Raw genomic sequence first — 17,541 nt, forward strand, 5'->3', positions numbered from 1 at the left:
GGGGCTGGGGGTGGGGAGGAGAGAGGTAGAAGGAAAAGATGAACACCTCCCTGAACTTTCCTCTCCTCTCGTCCCACACACTTGAAATAGAAATAATAATAACAACATGATTTTTTTTTTTTTGCTTACAACCGCGATGTTATCTCCCTCCTTAAGCTGCCCCACTCTGGAGGGGATGGGTATAAAGTGCAGACTGCGGCTGCCGCCGCTAGCGTATCTCGAGAGTAAAGGTTGGGGCCGGTGCGGGTGCGCGCGCGGGTGACCCCACCTCCAGGGAAGCCGGCTCCCTGATCTTGCCCGCCACCGCCCCGACTGACCCCCACCCCCTCCTTCTCCTCCTCGCCTCTCCTCCCTCCTTCCCTCCCTCTCTCTCCCTCCCCGCGCTTCTCCTCTGCACCGGCCCCCGCGGTGGAGCCAGGCGGCAGCACCCGAGCCGCCGCAGCTCCTGCCCGCAGAGCGCTCGCCGGCCACCCGGCTCCGACGTAGCCCGAGTGGCGGCGCCGGCAGCCCCGGGCCCGTGCCCCGCGCCCGGCCGGGGTTGGCTACACTGATCCGCGCCTGGCTGGGGCGCCGCGGGCTGCTGGGGAGGCAGGGCGGCGAGGGAGCGGACGCCGAGAAGCAGGGGCGGCGGCGGCGCCGAGGGGACCAGCTGCGCACCTGGAAAGTTACCCGGCTGTCTGGTGAGGCTGGCGGGAGGGGGGCTCGGGCCGCCGGGGGGACGCCGGGTGGGCAAGGGTCCGGGTGCGCGCGGGTGCCGGCTGGGCGCGCGGTGCGCCTCGGTTCCACACCCAGCGGCTCCCGCGCCTGGGCTGCTGGCGTGTGGACGTGTGCACGCGGTGCGTTGGCTCCGGGGTGGCAGCCGGCCGGGAGCTCCCGGAGGCAGACGGAGGCTACTGGATTTCCAGAAGCTCGACTGGGGAAGGGAGGGGCGCGCTCAGCCAGGGTGGAGAGTCATCGGGTTCTCACGCCTTCAGCCCGGGGCGGCCGGCGAGACTGCTGCTCGGGGCTGGGGGGCTTGGCCAGGCGGTCAGGACGTGCGCTCCCGGCTCCGCTTCTCCAAGCTCCGGGGAGCGGCTGGGAGGCGAGGACTTGTAAACTTGTGTAGGTGGCCTGTGTCACTCTCGGCACCTTGAGGCGCTTTCACATTTTTTTTTTTTTTTTTGCTCTGTTTTTCCTGGTGAAGAAACAAGAGCGAACAAAAACGAATCTATCACTTTGGAGATGAGAAAAAAAGCAAGGGGTTCGAGTTTGAGACGAACTAGGGTACAGATGCATAGCAGTTGACCCTGGCTGAAAATACAAAGAAACCATGCAGGCAAAATGAACACGTAGAAAGGATGACGTTCTGTTCATCTCGTCGCCTAAGTCCCCAGGGGCCTCTTTATGAAGGAAGCGAGCTGCAGACACCTACCTGCCTGCGCTCCCCCTCCCCCAACAGTTCCTCAGAAATTGTTTCTTTTCTTTGCAAGTTTCTATTTAACTCTTGGAGAAGGCGATCATCCCACATAACATACAGCGACTGTTGTCAGTACTACTCCTTAGTTTTTACACAGGAGGGTAGGAGATCATTTGGTAGAGAATTCTCTTTGTAGAATTAGAGGCCCCCTTCCCCAGTGGAACATTGTGCAACTAAAATAAAGGACATAAAAAGATGGTACAGAGAGATCTTTCTCTTTTACCTAAAATGCTGCATTTCAGTCCTTTGAAATCTTTACAAGTGCGGGCTAATCCACCTCCTAGTGCAGGCATATGTTGTCTGGATGCTGCCCAAGTCTTCTGATCCCATATTGTCTTGCTTCCTCTAGGCTATTTCTCTATCAATTATCTCCTCATCTCCTCTGTTTTCATTTTCTCTGTATTCACTGGTTCATTATTTCAGGCTTACAGGAACTCTCAAGTTTTCACTTTTCTAAAAATCCACTGCATGAACCATGGTACCATCTTGAAGTCCCTACTCTCAGTGTCACCTCTTTCCAGGGTTCTTGGTGATCTGGTTTCTATCCCAGGTCTTCTGTGAAAGACTAAATTCAGTATATTTCCTTCTGATCTCATTTGCTGTGGTAGGTTTGTGGGTTGTCAACTGCAGCCTGCTCACCTCTTGGAAATCTTATCTTTATGGCTTTATCTTATCTTTCTGGATCTGTTATTGTACAACTGTTCCTTCTCTGTCTTTATTTGCATCTCCTTCTCCTCTTCTCCTATAAATATTATTCACAAGTACTCTCTAAATGTAGGTACATGACAACAGAGGCATTTTCCCCTTTTTCCCTTAGTGATCTCATTTATTAATACTCATGGGACTTCAGTTCTTACTTCTACCAAGTATTCTTTTGCCTTGACCTTTCTTTTCTGCCCTCTGCTAGACATTTCCACCTTGATGACCCACAGGCACTTCAACAAACTCAACAAATGTGTATATGGACTCATCTCCTTCCCCATACAGCATGCTTGTTCTCTTGACTGTGGTCAGTGTCACAGAGCCTAGCCCATAGATGGTGCTCTACTTGTTTTTAATGAATGAATGAGTTCATAGTACCGCCTTCCTTCCAGCCTGCCAAGATCAAAACATTGGAATCTTTTTTTGACTCCTGTCTTGTGTGCACCCACTTAATTACTACATGCTTCCCTGGTGGCTCAGACAGTAAAGAATCTGTTTGCAATACAGAGGACCTGGATTCAATCTCTGGGTTGGGAAGACCCCCAGGAGAAAGGAATGGCTACCCATTCCAGTATTCTTGCCTGGAGAATCCCATGGACAGAGAAGCCTGGTGGGCTGCAGTCCATGTATCCCAAAGAGTTGGACATGACTGAGCAATCAATACTTTATACTACTTTTATTTTAGAGATTCGTCCCTGCAGTATTACTCCAACCATCTTTTACAGTTAATCCCTCTGCATTCCTCTCCCTAACCCAATAGCTTCTTCTTACCATGTCTAGTTTTCCTCTCATACTCCATATAGACCTAAACATTCTTCCTCTCTTCATTGCCCATCTCTTCGGCACCTTTATCTACTTCTTCAGCTTCAGCCTCTACTTATGATTGCTAAGTATTTTCAGCTCCCCTTTTTGAGTTGCTAGTTCTTCATTTCTTACCACCTACTACTGAACTTCTTGACCTTAAAGTTTTCACAGTTTCCACAAACTGTCCAAAATCACATTCGCTGTCATATCCCTCAAATCTGCCCCTCATTTTGGTTAATAACATCCTCTCTTACCCAGTTGCTGTAATGGAAACTTCTAAATCTTTATTCTTCTTCTTGTGCATGTGTAGTAAGTCGCTTCAGTTGTGTCTGACTTTTTGCGACCCTATGGATTGTAGCCCGCCATGGTCCTCTGACCGTGGGATTCTCCAGGCAAGAAATACTGGAGTGGGTTTGCCATGCCCTCCTCCAGGGGATCTTTCTGACCCAGGGATCGAACCTGTGTCTCTTATGTCTCCTGCATTGGCAGGCAGGTTCTTTACCACTAGTGCCACCTAGGAAGCCCATTCTTCTTATCATTGCTCAAATTCCATCAGCTACCATCTCTGGATCTACACCTATAAAATTGCATTTCTGTGCATTTACCTACTTACCTGAGACTGTGGCACCCCCAAAATAGCTGAATGAAATGCCACAACATATGGGATATGTAGTACTTATACAATTCACTGTAAACATTCTGAGAGGTGTTTACATGGTGGGTGGGGTGGTGTGGGGCACTGCAAGATATAGCCTCAGGAGTAGCTGAAACTTTGGCACAATAAGAAGCTCATATGACTGCCTGACAAGAGAAAATAACTCCCCAGTTTAAGATGCCATGGCCAAAGAAAACAAGCAGTAGATTCAAAACTGAGCCCAGAGTTAACAGTCACAAGGTCAGATGCTTTTAGTTGTGTAATTGATATGAAATTGAGCTGTTTCTCACAAGGGCAACTCTTTCTGTTTGCTTCAGGCAGGAGCAGCCGGGTTTATATACTCAGTGATGTTTAATTATTTTCTGAAAGACATTTGGTGAGACAAGTTAAGAGTAACACCAGATGCATCAGTTTCATATCTACTTGAAAAACTATCTGGAGAAGCCTGCATAATTCATGTGACTTCAGGCTAACCTGCCCATTTCATGAAAAAGAACCTTTTCTACTTTTCATGATTTATTGAAAGGAAGGCAATTGCAGAGTTTTTGCCTTTAGCCATATCTTTGGCCAAATACTCTATGATAGTGTTTTTCTCTTTTGGCTACCATGGAAATGGTCCATTTTTTCTTGAGTTCAAGATATTAGGATCCGGTTGACATTCTTTCTGATGTTTTGTCATCCCCCTTTACTTGGATTGATGCAGTAGCCTATGATTTTGTCTTTTTTCCTCTAAGCTCTTTTCACTCTGTTTCATATTAATTGCCAGAAAATCTGTTTAGTTTTCTAAAGAACAAACCCGATCATATTACTTGAAAAAAGCTAGACCTACACTAAAATCCAGATACCATAAATGGCATATGAAAATTTTCAGTATTTTATTCTGGTTTCTTACTTTTTCAACTTTACTTCTCATCACTCTCCTTCACCCATCATACATTTCAGCCTAGTCCCTGAATATACTATCAACTTCCTTGCATTCACTCCTAGGACATGTTTCATTTTTTTAATTAATAGAATTTCTTTTTTTAGAGCAGTTTTAGGTTTACAGAAAAATAAGGTAAAAAACACAGAGAGGTTCCATAGTCTTCCTTCCTCTTCCCTATTAACATCTTGAATCATGTGATAAAAATTTTTTTTTTACAACTGATGAACAAATATGGAAAATTATTAACTGAAGTCCATAGTTTACATTAGAGTTCACTCTTTTTGTTGTTCAGTTCTGTAGGCTTGGACAAATATATAATGACATGTTTCCACCATAACAGTATCATACAGAATAGCTTCAGAGCCCAATAATTCCCCTGAACTCCATCTATTCATTCCTGTCTCCCTCTCTCCAGTCTCCTGGAAACAACTTTTCTTTTTACTGTTTCCAGATTTCACCTTTTCCTAGAATGTCGTACAAGAGTTAACATCATACAGGTTTTACAGACTGACTTCTTTCACTTTGCAATGTGCCTTTAAAATTCTTCCATGACTTTTCAGGGCTTGATAGTTATTACTTTTCACCACAGAATAATCGTCCATGGTCTGGATACATCACAGTTTGTTCATCCATCCACTGAAGGACATTTAATTGCTTGCAAGCTTTGGCAACTATGAGTAAAACTGCTGTAAACATCTATGTACTGGTTTTGGTGAGGGCTTATATTTTCATTGTTTTTATTTGAGATTCACTAATGATATTTGGTATTGAGCATCATTTCATATCCTTATATGTTACATGTGCATCTTCTTTGGTGATGTGTGTTTGTTTAAATCTTTTGCCCATTTTCCAGCTGGATTGTTTGCTTTCCTGTTGTTAAATATTAAGAATTCCTCGTGTATTTTGGATAGTAGTTCTTTATTAGTTATGTGGTTCTAGATTCTTTCTCCTAGTTTGTGGCTTTTTGTTTCTTTGTTTTTTTTTTTTCTTTTTTCAGAGCAGAAGTTATTAATTTTAATCAAGTCCAACTTATCAATTTTCCCCATCATAAATTGTGCTTTCGGTGTTTTATCTCAAAAGTCATCACTAAACTCAAGATCACTTCTATTTTTTCCTGTTGTCTACTAGCAGTTTTATAGTTTGTGTTTCACAAATTTTGAGGCTTTTGATCCATTTTGAACTAATTTTTGTGGAAGATAAATCTTTTTCTAGATTCATTGTTTTGGCGTATGGATTTCCAGTTGTTCCAATACAATTTATTTAAAGAGACTATTCTTTCCCCATTGAATTATCTTTGCTCCTTTATAAAAGATCAGTTGACTAAATTTTTGTCGGTCTGTTTCTGGGCTCTCTATTCTGTACCATTGATCTATTGTTTATGCTTTCACCAATACATTTGCTTGGTTATTGCAGCCTAATGTAAGTCTTGAAGTCTGGTAGTACCAGCTCTCTGACTTTGTTCTCCTATAATGTCTTGTTGCTTTAGTATATATTTGTTGGTAAGTTTTTCCACTAAAATGAGTTATTTTATTGGGTGAATAATGTTAACAGTAATAACAATAGTAATATTTAATGCTTATCAAACACTCACTATATATCAAGCACTGTGCTAAATTCTTATCATGATTTATCTCATTTAACCCTCTGATGACTGCAAATTATATGCAGGATTATTTTATCTGTCCATCTGTCTATGTGTCTGTTTATCTCTTCCGTCATTCACACTCATGCCCGATATCATGGCCAAGGGCATATGAATACTAATTGAAAGTGCTTGCACTGGGACTCTGACTCAATAACATTAGCGAGCACTGTACCATCTCCTGTATTTACAGATATGAAAGTGAAAGTGAAAGTGAAGTTGCTCAGTCGTGTCCGACTCTTTGCGACCCCATGGACTGTAGCCCACCAGGTTCCTCCATCCATGGAATTTTCTAGGCAAGAATACTGGAGTGGGTTGCCATTTCCTTCTTCAGGGGATCTTGCCAATCCAGGGATCGAACCTGGGTCTCCCGCACTGCGGGCAAACGCTTTACCATCTGAGCCACCAGGGAATCCCATTTACAGATATATATATATCAGAATCCAGATGGGTAAAGAGAAACAGAGATACTGTCTCTATCAGAGCTGAGATTTTGGTTTCAAACTACTTTAGAGCTGGAGGGAAAACAGACAACAAAGGCTAATTCCTACCACACTGGCTGTCAGGTGTTAATCTGCCTGCAGGAGCCTCCACAGTTTGTTTTCCTTTTCCTGTGTCTCTTCTAATTACCTCTGCTGCATGACATTTCCTACATCACGATTAAATTAATGTAATAATAATTTATAACTTTATATAGTTTTCCTCTCTTTTCCTAAATGCCACTGCTCATTATATTCCTCATTCCTGTCCCTGGCTGCAGAAGAATATCTCCTTCAAAGTGAACTACGTTTTTTTTTTTTGTTGTTGTTGTTGTCTTCAAAGATATTTAAGTGGGCCCTTTTGGTTTAAGGTTTTCAGGGCAACCTGTGTAAATAGATAGAGGCTACATGAAGGAATTGCAGAGGAGGAGTCCTTGCAGTCCTAGAACCTGGGCTGGGACATTCATGAAGCTTTCTATTCTCCATCTTTTTGTGGGGCTTCTCTTCACTAGGAGGGTATCCCAGGATGTTTGTTCCAGAATGACTTTTTTCCTTAATCCAGATAGAGTAAGCACACCCCTCTCTCTCACCCCTATAATTTTCATCTTTAAAACCCTCTTGTCTGGAAGACATCCAGTCTACTAGAGCTCTTCCCCATTCAGTAACAATGCCCTTTGGACATTTCCTCACACCAAGTCACCAAATGCCTTGCTAGTCACATCCTGTAAAAGCTACTTGGTACCTACTACACCCAGATAGGGGTTCCGTCCTAGCTCAGTCAGTAAAGAATTAGCCTGCAATACTGGAGATCTGGGTTCGATTCCTGGGTGAGGAAGGTCCCCTGGAGAAGGAAATGGCAACCCATTCCAGTATTCTTGCCTTGAGAATCCCATGAACAGAGGAGCCTGGCGGGCTCCAGTTCATGGGGTTGCAAGAATCTGACATGACTTAGCGACTAAACCACCACACGCCAGATAATGCACAGGATACCTTACAAGCATAATCTTCATAATAAATCTATAAGATGAATATGTAAATTTTCTAGGCTGGAAAATCGAGAAATTGAAGTAATTTATAGAAGTTTACACAGCTGGGAAAAGGCAGGTTGTTTTCTTACCCTGGCTGGCTTGATTCCATTGCTTATGTTAAATCCTGATCTTTGTCTCCATGCTTATTTCTTGTACTTTGAAAACAAACAAACAAACTCATAGAAAAAGAGATTAGATTTGTGGTTACCAGAGGTGGGGAGTGGGTAGGATGTAGGCACTCAAAAGGTACAGACATCCAGTTGTAAGATAATTAAGTATTAGGGGTGTCATACACAATATGATAAATATAATTAACACTGCTGTGTTATATATGTTATATATGAAAAGCCGTTAAGAGAAGAAATCCCAAGAGTTCTCATCACAAGGAAATTTTTTTCTATTTCTTTAAGTTTGTATCTGTGTGAGATGGTGGATGTTCATTAAAATTATTGTGGTAATCATTTTGTGATATGTATAAGTCAAATCATTATGCTGTAAACCTTACATTTATACAGTGCTGTATGTCAATTGTATTTCAATAAAGCTGGAAGGAAAAAATTCCTGATCTTTATCTCCAAGGTCATTTCTTCTTACTTTACACGCTGTTCTCTGATTATAAGAATGATCTAAGAACCGATAGTTGCTAGATAGATAGAACAACATCCTGTGGTTCAATTGTGACTAGTAATACATATTTGAGAAATGGCTTTTCTCTCTTAATGACTGATACAGACAGGAAACAAAGTGAGTCTAATTAGGTTTTATGAAGCCAGACACTTGAAGCTTTGCCTTGAGAGACACCACAATTGAAATAGGTGAACTAAGAAATCAGACTTAGTATTTATTGAGTCCTTTGGTAGTTTCCTTACATATCTTAAATTAGTGACCTGGAAGATGGGTTAGTTATTTCATTTCATTTCATCCCTCTTTGCAATTCTAAACAGTTCCAAAGATTTATTCAGTTTGCAAACTGATGTCTTTAAAACCACAGAATAGCTGGATATTTAAAATGGATAACCAACAAGGACCTACTGTATAGCATATGGAATTCTGCTCAATGTTATGTGGCAGTCTGGATGAGAGGGGAGTTTGGGGAGGATGGATACATGCATTAATATATGTATGGCTGAGTCCCTTTGCTGTTCACCTGAAACTATTACAACATTGTTTGTTAATCCACTACACCCGAATACAAAATAAAAAGTTTAAAAACAAGCAAAAACCAGAGAATAGTTGGTGTTTTGGGAGGATTTAACCACCTATACCTAATTGTGGTTCGAGTTTGCGAAATTATTGAATTGGTACAGAATGTTTTGACTACCATCCCTAGAGCAAAATGATCCTAAGCTTTTTCATATTTAGAATGCTAGAACTCTTCTCTGCGTCAAATTTGACTTCAGATTCATGGAACTGTGCCCCTGGTATAGTACATGACACTTAGTTAGGTTTTAGGAAGCAATTGTTTCTATAAATAAAGAATGAGTTGTTCAGTTCAGTTCAGTTCAGTTGCTCAGTCGTGTCTGACTCTTTGCGAGCCCATGAACCGCAGCACGCCAGGCCTCCCTGTCCATCACCAACTCCCAGAGTCGACCCAAACCCGTGTCCATTGAGTCGGTGATGCCATCCATCTCATCCTCTGTCGTCCCTTTCTCCTCCTGCCCCCAATCCTTCCCAGCATTAGGGTCTTTTCCAATGAGTCAACTCTTTGCATGAGGTGGCCAAAGTATTGGAGCTTCAGCTTCAACATCATTCCTTCCAGTGAACACCCAGGACTGATCTCCTTTAGGATGGACTGGTTGGATCTCCTTGCAGTCCAAGGGACTCTCAAGAGTCTTCTCTCAACACCACAGTTCAAAAGCATCAATTCTTTGGTGCTCAGCTTTCTTCACCGTCCAACTCTCACATCCATAGATGACCACTGGAAAAACCATAGCCTTGACTAGACAGACCTTTGTTGGCAAAGTAATGTCTCTGCTTTTTAATGAGTTGTTAGTTTAGTTTAATATAAGATTTAAACGTTTTTGTGCTTACTTTTGTTCTTTATAAGACAATTTCTTCCCCCCCACCCATTCCTCTCCCTTTATCCTGCCTTGGATTAGAAATGTTTGTCCATGAACCAGAAAAGCACATCTAGAAAATATTTCACTGCTGCGTGTTAGAAACTTGTGGACACATTAATTTAAGATCCCTTTGGGGGCACCCTTCTTATGCTTGTCATTCTCATTCAAGTTTATTCTCAAGTCCCAATCTCACATCTTCTGAATTGCTTATTCAGGTTACCTTGGTGTCCAGGTCCACATCTTTGAATTCAAGTCTCCTTAACCTTTTTATATATTCCTAATATATAAGAACAGTAAATGCTGCCAAGTCAACAGAAGCTTAAAGGTTAAACCTGCCACATCTCTGCAACATATTAAGGCAGTTCTCTGGAGGCTGATGTTTATTAATGCCTACTTTGAACCTGAGTTCTATGAAGAATGTCTGGGTATTGCAAGATGGCTTTTATAAGTATATTTATTTTCTGTTTCTACCTTCTATCTTAGGAGACCTGCATTAGCTACTGGGATGCATCTGTTTGAAACTTAGAGGCTGTTTGTGTCTTTGTCATTGTTGTCTTTGTTTTAGAGGTCACAATGATTCTGGTAGAGCCAGTGAAATCAGTCTAAGCATTTCATTTCTCTCTGAGCTGAAACTTGGAGAGAGAGAGAGTGAGGAAAGAATATGTGGGATTTATAACTTCAAAGTTCCATCATTCTCTTCATATATTAGATAATGAGCAGTCATTCAGACTTAGTTTACAAGTTTCTTGGGTGATGGCTGTCAAAAATCACACACACAAAAGTATGGAATTTCAATAGCTAGCGTAAAAAGACTTAAACCTTATGATACTTAATCAAAGCAGTATTTTCCAGTCTTCAGCCTTTTGAGTTCTCTTTTTTGACTTTGCTCATATGTGTTTACTAACCACAGATGACTTCTTTTCTGCTTTCATTGAATTGACTCAGAAAAGCTAAATACCTAACTAAACCTCAAATTTTTCTGGTGCCAATTATTTATAATTTGTAATGAATGTTAAAACAAATACATAGCTATTGAACCGAAAAGAAACATTTCTGAATCAACTAAAATCTTGCCTCCCATTCCCTAATCTGCATTTTACCTCCTGACACTTACTGGAGGAGTAACTAACTGCTTTGGGGCCTACACTGAGGATATTCTTTTCAGGAAAATAATAGAGCATTGGACCATAGGTTGTCATTTTTTGGGACAATCTTGGTTTTGGGATATAAAGTATAGAATATCGAAGAATCCTCATCCTTGTTTTTACCTTCTGGTAACTGCCGTCCAGCAGCTTCCTGGGTGGCCTTAGTGGTAAAGAGCCTACCTGCTAATCCAGGAGATGTAAGAGACACAGGTTCGATCCCTGGGTAAGGAAGATCCCCTGGAGGAGGGCATGGCAACCCACTCCAATATTCTTGCCTGGAGAATCCTATGGACAGAGGAAGCTGGCAGAATATAGTCCATGGGGTTGTAAAGAGTCGGACCCTACTGAAGCGACTTAGCACGCAGGCACTCATGTACAAACTGCCATCCACATGTTTGTAACAGCGAGCATTGTCAGAAAAGCCAAACTTAGGTTTGATGCATGAGACAGGGTGCTCAGAGCTGGTGCACTGGGATGTCCTTGAGGGATGGGATGGGATGTGGAGGGAGGTGGGAGGGAGGGTCAAGATGGGGAACACATGTACACCCATGGCTGACTCATGTGAATGTATGGCAAAACCCACCACAATATTGTAAAGTAATTAGCCTCCAATTAAAATAAATTTAAAAAAAAAGAAAAGAAAAGCCAAACTTAATAGGCACCTATGGCTGGAGAAAAGTGCTAATGAGGCAACCCCAGCTCTGCCTCCTTCCACCCGGAGCAATGCAGATGTGTTGTTTTCTAAATCAGGGGAAGCTTTCTCAGTGGAGCTGCTCAGGGAGCTGTGAGCATTGTGACATTAACAAGGCTGCTGCTGCGGTAGTTGCTCCTTGGCATTCTGTCTTGGCCATGCTGACATCCGAATGGCAGTTCTATTGTGATGCTTTTGACAGCTGTCCAGAGAGAACGACCAAAGAGAACAGCAGGTAACGCAGGCAGTTTGTGCAAAATGCTTAGGTGTGATACTTTTGCCAGCAATGGGATGGGAGAGAAGGAACCCAAGCGCCAGCCCTCATGGAGGAACCAATGAAATCAATCCATGGCTTTCCTTCTGGAAGGGTGGGGAATTTATTGCTTACCGAACAGCCATGAGTGCTGTGTTTCCATTTATGAAACAGAGTAGAACTAGAGGCGGAGAAGGCAATGGCACCCCACTCCAGTACTCTTGCCTGGAAAATCCCATGGACGGAGGAGCCTGGTGGGCTACGGTCCACGGGGTCGCTAAGAGTCTGACACGACTGAGCGACCTCACTTTCACTTTTCCCTTTCACGCACTGGAGAAGGAAATGGCAACCCACTCCAGTGTTCTTGCCTGGAGAATCCCAGGGACGGGGGAGCCTGGTGGGCTGCCGTCTATGGGGTCGCACAGAGTCGGACACGACTGAAGCGACTTAGCAGCAGCAGCAGCAGAACACGACTGAAGCGACTTAGCAGCAGCAGCAGCAGAACTAGAGGAGCAGTGGGGGCCGCTGGAAAGTGAAACTCCACGGCATGCATGTGTACTAAGCTGCTTCAGTCGTATCTGACTCTTTGTGACCCTGTGGACCATAGCCTGCCAGGCTCCTCTGTCTCCAGGCAAGAATTCTGAAGTGGGTTGCCATGCTGTCCTCCAGGAGATCCTCCCGACCCAGGGATCGAACCTTCATCTCTTACATTTCCTACATTGGCAGGCGGGTTCTGTACCACTCGCGCCACCTGGGAAGCCGGAAACTCCACTAGGTAACCTCCGATTCTGTGCCCTCTCTCAGGTCCTTGAGCAAAATGGGAAATGGTTCGGTGAAACCCAAACACTCCAAGAATCCAGATGGGCACCCCGGGAACCTCACTGCCAGCGCCCTCCGGAGCAGGGTGACAGAGCTGGAAAGAGAGCTGAGGAGGAAGGATGCTGAGATCCAGGAGCGGGAGTACCACCTGAAGGAGCTGCGGGAGCAGCTGTCCAAACAGACTGTGGCCATCGCGGAGCTCACAGAGGAGCTCCAGAACAAGTGCATCCAGCTGAACAAGCTTCAGGATGTGGTGCATCTGCAGGGAGGAAGCCTGCCCCGGGCGTCCCCGGACAAAGTGCCTCTTGAGGTTCAGCGGAAGACCTCGGGATTGGTCTCCCTCCACAGCAGGAGGGGAGCGAAGGCTGGAGTGTCCGCCGAGCCGACCACCCGAACCTATGACCTCAACAAACCCCCCGAATTTTCCTTTGAGAAAGCAAGAGTCAGAAAGGACTCCAGGTAAGACGTTCCCTCAGCTTTTTGTCTCCGATGGCGTTCATATGATGAAATGTTAGAGTGCTATTTACTGAGTCTCGTCAGTGGGCAAGAGTGTATGAACCTTTTCAGATTTTGGATAGAGGGGCTGAGGAAGTGGTTTGCTTTGCAACAGAGTCTCCCTTGAATCAGGACTTCTTTTGAAAGCAGAACTTGTGCGGTACCCCGACTTTGATTGTGATTTGTATAACCGAGGGGCTGAGCTTACAAAAGTCATTTCCCTAATCTTGAAAACCCTAGAGAAGTGAAAAGGTAGTTTTAGGAAGTCTACCCTTCTCTCTTCCTATAGAAGTGGACTCAACGGTATACACAAATCACACAGGATTAAGAATATGTATAGCAAAAGTCACTTCTTAGCACTTTAGTCTGTAAGCGTCATGAAAAAGGGATAAGCTGGTACCTCTAAGGGGGATGAATTCATTCATTCATCCCACAGTTTCACTTGAGCACTGTCCTCTGCCAGCCTCTGTGTTAGATGCTAAGTATATATTAGTGAATAAATAGACACAGAGCCTCTCTCATGCGGGGATGGTATACATAGAAACAAGTAAACACTGTGTAATTGTTAATTAAGACAAATTATATGATGAAACAGACAGCATAGTGGGTGGTATCTGGGGTTGAGGGTGAGAAGGGCAAGGAGGCAACAGAGTTAGGATTGTCACAGAGGCTGGGCAGAGGAGGTGACCTTGAACTGAGACCCAAAGGAGAAAAAGGAACATAGACCAGAGGGAGCATTTCAGGCATGGGCAACAATTACAAGCTAGAAGTAATTTTAAAATTAAGGATCTTTAAAAGAAATGTAATTATTTACCACAATCTTCTCCTGTGTGCATGTGTGTATGTATGTGTGTGTGTGTGTGTATCTTTTTCTGGCTAAAGAATGAATTTCCTAACCAGGAAAGATTGACTAGAAACATCATGAATTAGGGTCTCCTTTCTGCCCTGTTTTTAAGTGAGTAAAATTTCTTAGTCGAAATTAGATATTTTGCCTTGGTTGTCTTGTCTGAGCCTGGATCCCTCTTTCAAAATGCAAGATTTGTGAAATGAAAACAACTTTTAATTTATTCAGATATAAGTAATGTAAGTCAATATAAAACATCTGAGTTAAACAAATAAGTGATTAATTTTGACAACAGGATTATAAAGGGAGGTTTAATTCATCAGTTTGTTGACAGTGCTTGGCACATAGTGAATGATCGATAAATATTTGTTAAGGAAACAAGTCATGCTGGAGTGTTAATCATAATACTGTGTGGCTGAAAGAATCTGTTTAATATTGGAGTTTAGAAGAGTTTTTTTTTAAGCCAAGAGTTTATTAGTTGGTTTTGAAAAGTCTTATCTATTCCCATTGCAAACATAATAATTATTTATTTTTAATATGAATTCAGAAATAAATTCAGATATGAATTCAGAAATTATAAATGCTGCTTACAAACTTATACTTGTTTTTTAACTGAACATCATAGTATTCTCTTTTGATGTATAAGGTATATATGTACGTAATAATGATCATATGTTATGCATTATATTTGGGCTTCCCATGTGGCTTTGTGGTAAAGAATCTGCCTGCCAATGCAGGAGACACAAGAGACTCGGGTTCAATCCCTGGGCCGGGAAGATCCCTTGGAGGAGGAAATGGAAACCCACTCCAGTATTCTTGCCTCAGAAATCTCATGTACAGAAGAGCCTGGTGGGCTGCAGTCCATGGGGTTGCAAAGAGTCCAACATGACTGAGACTGAGCATGCATGCATGCACAAGTACATTATATTACTGTATAGTGTTTATTGTTGTTGAATCACTAAGTTGTATCCAACTGTTTGTGACCCCATGGACTGCACACCGGGCTTCCTGTCCTTCACTGTCTCCTGGAGTTGGCTTAAACTCATGTCCATTGAGTCAGTGATGCCATCCAACCATCTGCATCCTCTGTCGTCCACTTCTCCTCCTGCCCTCAGTCTTTCCCAGCATCTGGGTGTTTTCTAATGAATCGGCTCTTTGCATCAGGTGGATAAAGTATTGGGGCTTCAGCTTCAGCATCAGTCCTTCCAATGAATATTCAGAGTTGATTTCCTTTAGGTTTGATCGGTTTGATCTCCTTGCTGTCCAGGAGACTGCCAAGAGTCTTCTCCAGCACCACAGTTTGAAAGCATCAGTTCTTCAGCACTCAACCTTTAAGGTCCAACTCTCACATCTGCACCTGACTACTGGAAAAACCGTAGCTTTGACTATATGAACTTTTGTCGGCAAAGTGATGTCTCTGCTTTTTAATATGCTGTCTAGGTTTGTCATAGCTTTCCTTTTAAGGAGCAAGCATCTTTTAATTTCATGGCTGCAGACATAGTCTGCAGTGATTTTGGAGCCCAAGAAAATAAAATCTATCCTTGCTTCCACATTTCCCCTTCTATTTGCCATGAACTGATGGGACTGGATGCCATGATCTTAGTTTTTTGAATGTTGAGTTTTAAGCCAGCTTTTTCACTCTCCTCTTTCAAGAGTCTCTTTAGTTCCTCCTTGCTTTCTGTCATTAGGGTGGTATCATCTGCATATCTGAGGTTGTTGAGATTTCTCCCAGCAAACTTTACTGTATATACAAGCCCATTGCTATCTGGAAGAATTTCTGTGGGTAATTAATGTATTGTGCTTATGTATAGTATACATAATTTTTGGAGGTAATAATTTTTGTTGGTAAATGATATATTGTGCTTATGTAAGGTATACATTTACCTTACATAAGCACAATATGTTATGTATGTATACTATACCTAAGCACAATATATTATTTACCCACAAAAATTCTTTCAGATAGCAATGTGCTTGTATATCTAGAAGTGTGAGAGAAGGTAGTAGCAGTTCATCTTCTTTGACCATCTTCCTACATACATATCCCACCAGACTGCACTTCATGAAGGAAGATTATTTTCAATTACTTTGTTCCAAAGATTTATGTCCATTTGAGTCATACTTCTGGTGTTAGGTAACAAAACCATTCAAGATAAATGCATTCCTCTTGATTTTTATAAGCTCGATTAAAACAAGATAAAGGAAATCAGCAGCTAGGCACAGTTCATTGTTGGGCCAAACCACCTCTGTAGTGAGTGGGACACAGGAGAAGAAAGACTTTACAGCCCTTGAATAAGGATGAGCAATGATTCCCCTCAAACATCTTAAAGCCAAGCCCAGCGAGTACAAGTTTGCACTGGGGACCCGATGAAGAAACAGGATAATTGATTCTGTAATGATTAAGTCCTAAAGAGACCAGGTTAAATCCTTCATGTCTTCATCATCCCTTTATGCTTTCATAGAGCCTTTTGGTTCTAAATTGAAAAATTAATTAGAATATGGGAGCTACTCTTTTTCATTGACTGGTTTTTGTTTTATTTCCCCTTGCAGACATCTATGCCTCAATTTTCCCTTCCAAAATGTCTTTCCCCTTAAGTCTGAAATAATGGGCTAAACACAGATAGCTGACATCACCAATTCAGAGATTTAAAGCGTTCCAGTTTTTTGGAAGTTCTCAGTATTACAATTCACTTTCCATTTTCCAGTAGTTCCAGTTTGAGAGAAAGGCTTTAAGTAAAGTTTGAGTATTTTAATTTATAAATTTTGTAAGAAATAACTTTCAGAAGTTAGAAAAGATGGGACTGCCATTCACTGATACAATGATTATGGGCAGTATCCATTGGTTTGGCTACTTTTCCAAGCAACGCCTATTAGACATTAGAGAATTTTCAGATATCAGTTAAAATGGTGCCTTCATTTATTGGGTTGGCCAAAAAGTTCATTAGAGTTTTTCTGTAAGATGATTCAGAAAAACCCAAACTAACTTTTTGGCCAACCCCGTATTTTTAGGGTCTCATGATTTATTTGTTGAACTTTATAAAGTTTTCTGGCTGAGTTCATGACTAAACTTGTCTCTGCTAATAGGTGCCAACTACATTTTGGATCAGGTCCCCCTCTACACCCTCAATCTGAAAGCCATTGGGTGTCTATTTTGCCTTTTTGTCAAAAAGGAGGTCTCTGATGAGTACTTAACAGTGAGCAAGAAAGTGAGGGGAGACTCCGAGCTCTCCTGCAATCAATAGCATGAGGGAGATGGGTAGTACCGAGAGAAACCAGAGAACAACATCTGGGGGGAATGGCACATGTAGAACTTGAAGGTTCAGATTCAGGAATTCATGCTGCTGCTGCTAAGTCGCTTCAGTCGTGTCCAACTCTGTGCAACCTCATAGATGGCAGCCCTCCAGGGTCCCCCGTCCCTGGGATTCTCCAGGCAAGAACATTGGAGTGGGTTGACACTTCCTTCTCCAATGCATGAAAGTGAAAAGTGAAAGCAAGGACGCTCAGTCGTGTTCAACTCTTAGCGACCCCATAGACTGCAGCCTA

At 42.5% G+C, this 17,541-nt stretch overlaps 1 protein-coding gene across 2 annotated transcripts in view; it reads left to right on the plus strand.

Annotated features, from left to right (window-relative positions):
- The first annotated feature begins 397 nt into the window (after nt 1-397).
- PRKG2 (protein kinase cGMP-dependent 2) overlaps nt 398-17,541 on the plus strand; it is a 123,225-nt gene continuing 106,081 nt past the window's right edge. Inside the window, exons 1-2 of one of the 2 annotated variants that reach the window (XM_081505457.1) lie at nt 398-680; nt 12,645-13,118. In XM_081505457.1, the coding sequence (XP_081361583.1) occupies nt 12,658-13,118 (461 nt within the window). In that variant the 5' untranslated portion in view covers nt 398-680; nt 12,645-12,657. Of the gene's footprint in view, nt 681-11,718; nt 11,823-12,644; nt 13,119-17,541 lie in introns of those variants that run through there. The other variant, XM_081505451.1, reaches the window with a different exon arrangement.

This window comes from Giraffa tippelskirchi, chromosome 1 (genome assembly GCF_054371585.1).
Source record: "Giraffa tippelskirchi isolate mGirTip1 chromosome 1, T2T-mGirTip1v1.2.pri, whole genome shotgun sequence".
In the NCBI taxonomy this organism is placed as follows: Eukaryota; Metazoa; Chordata; class Mammalia; order Artiodactyla; family Giraffidae; genus Giraffa; species Giraffa tippelskirchi.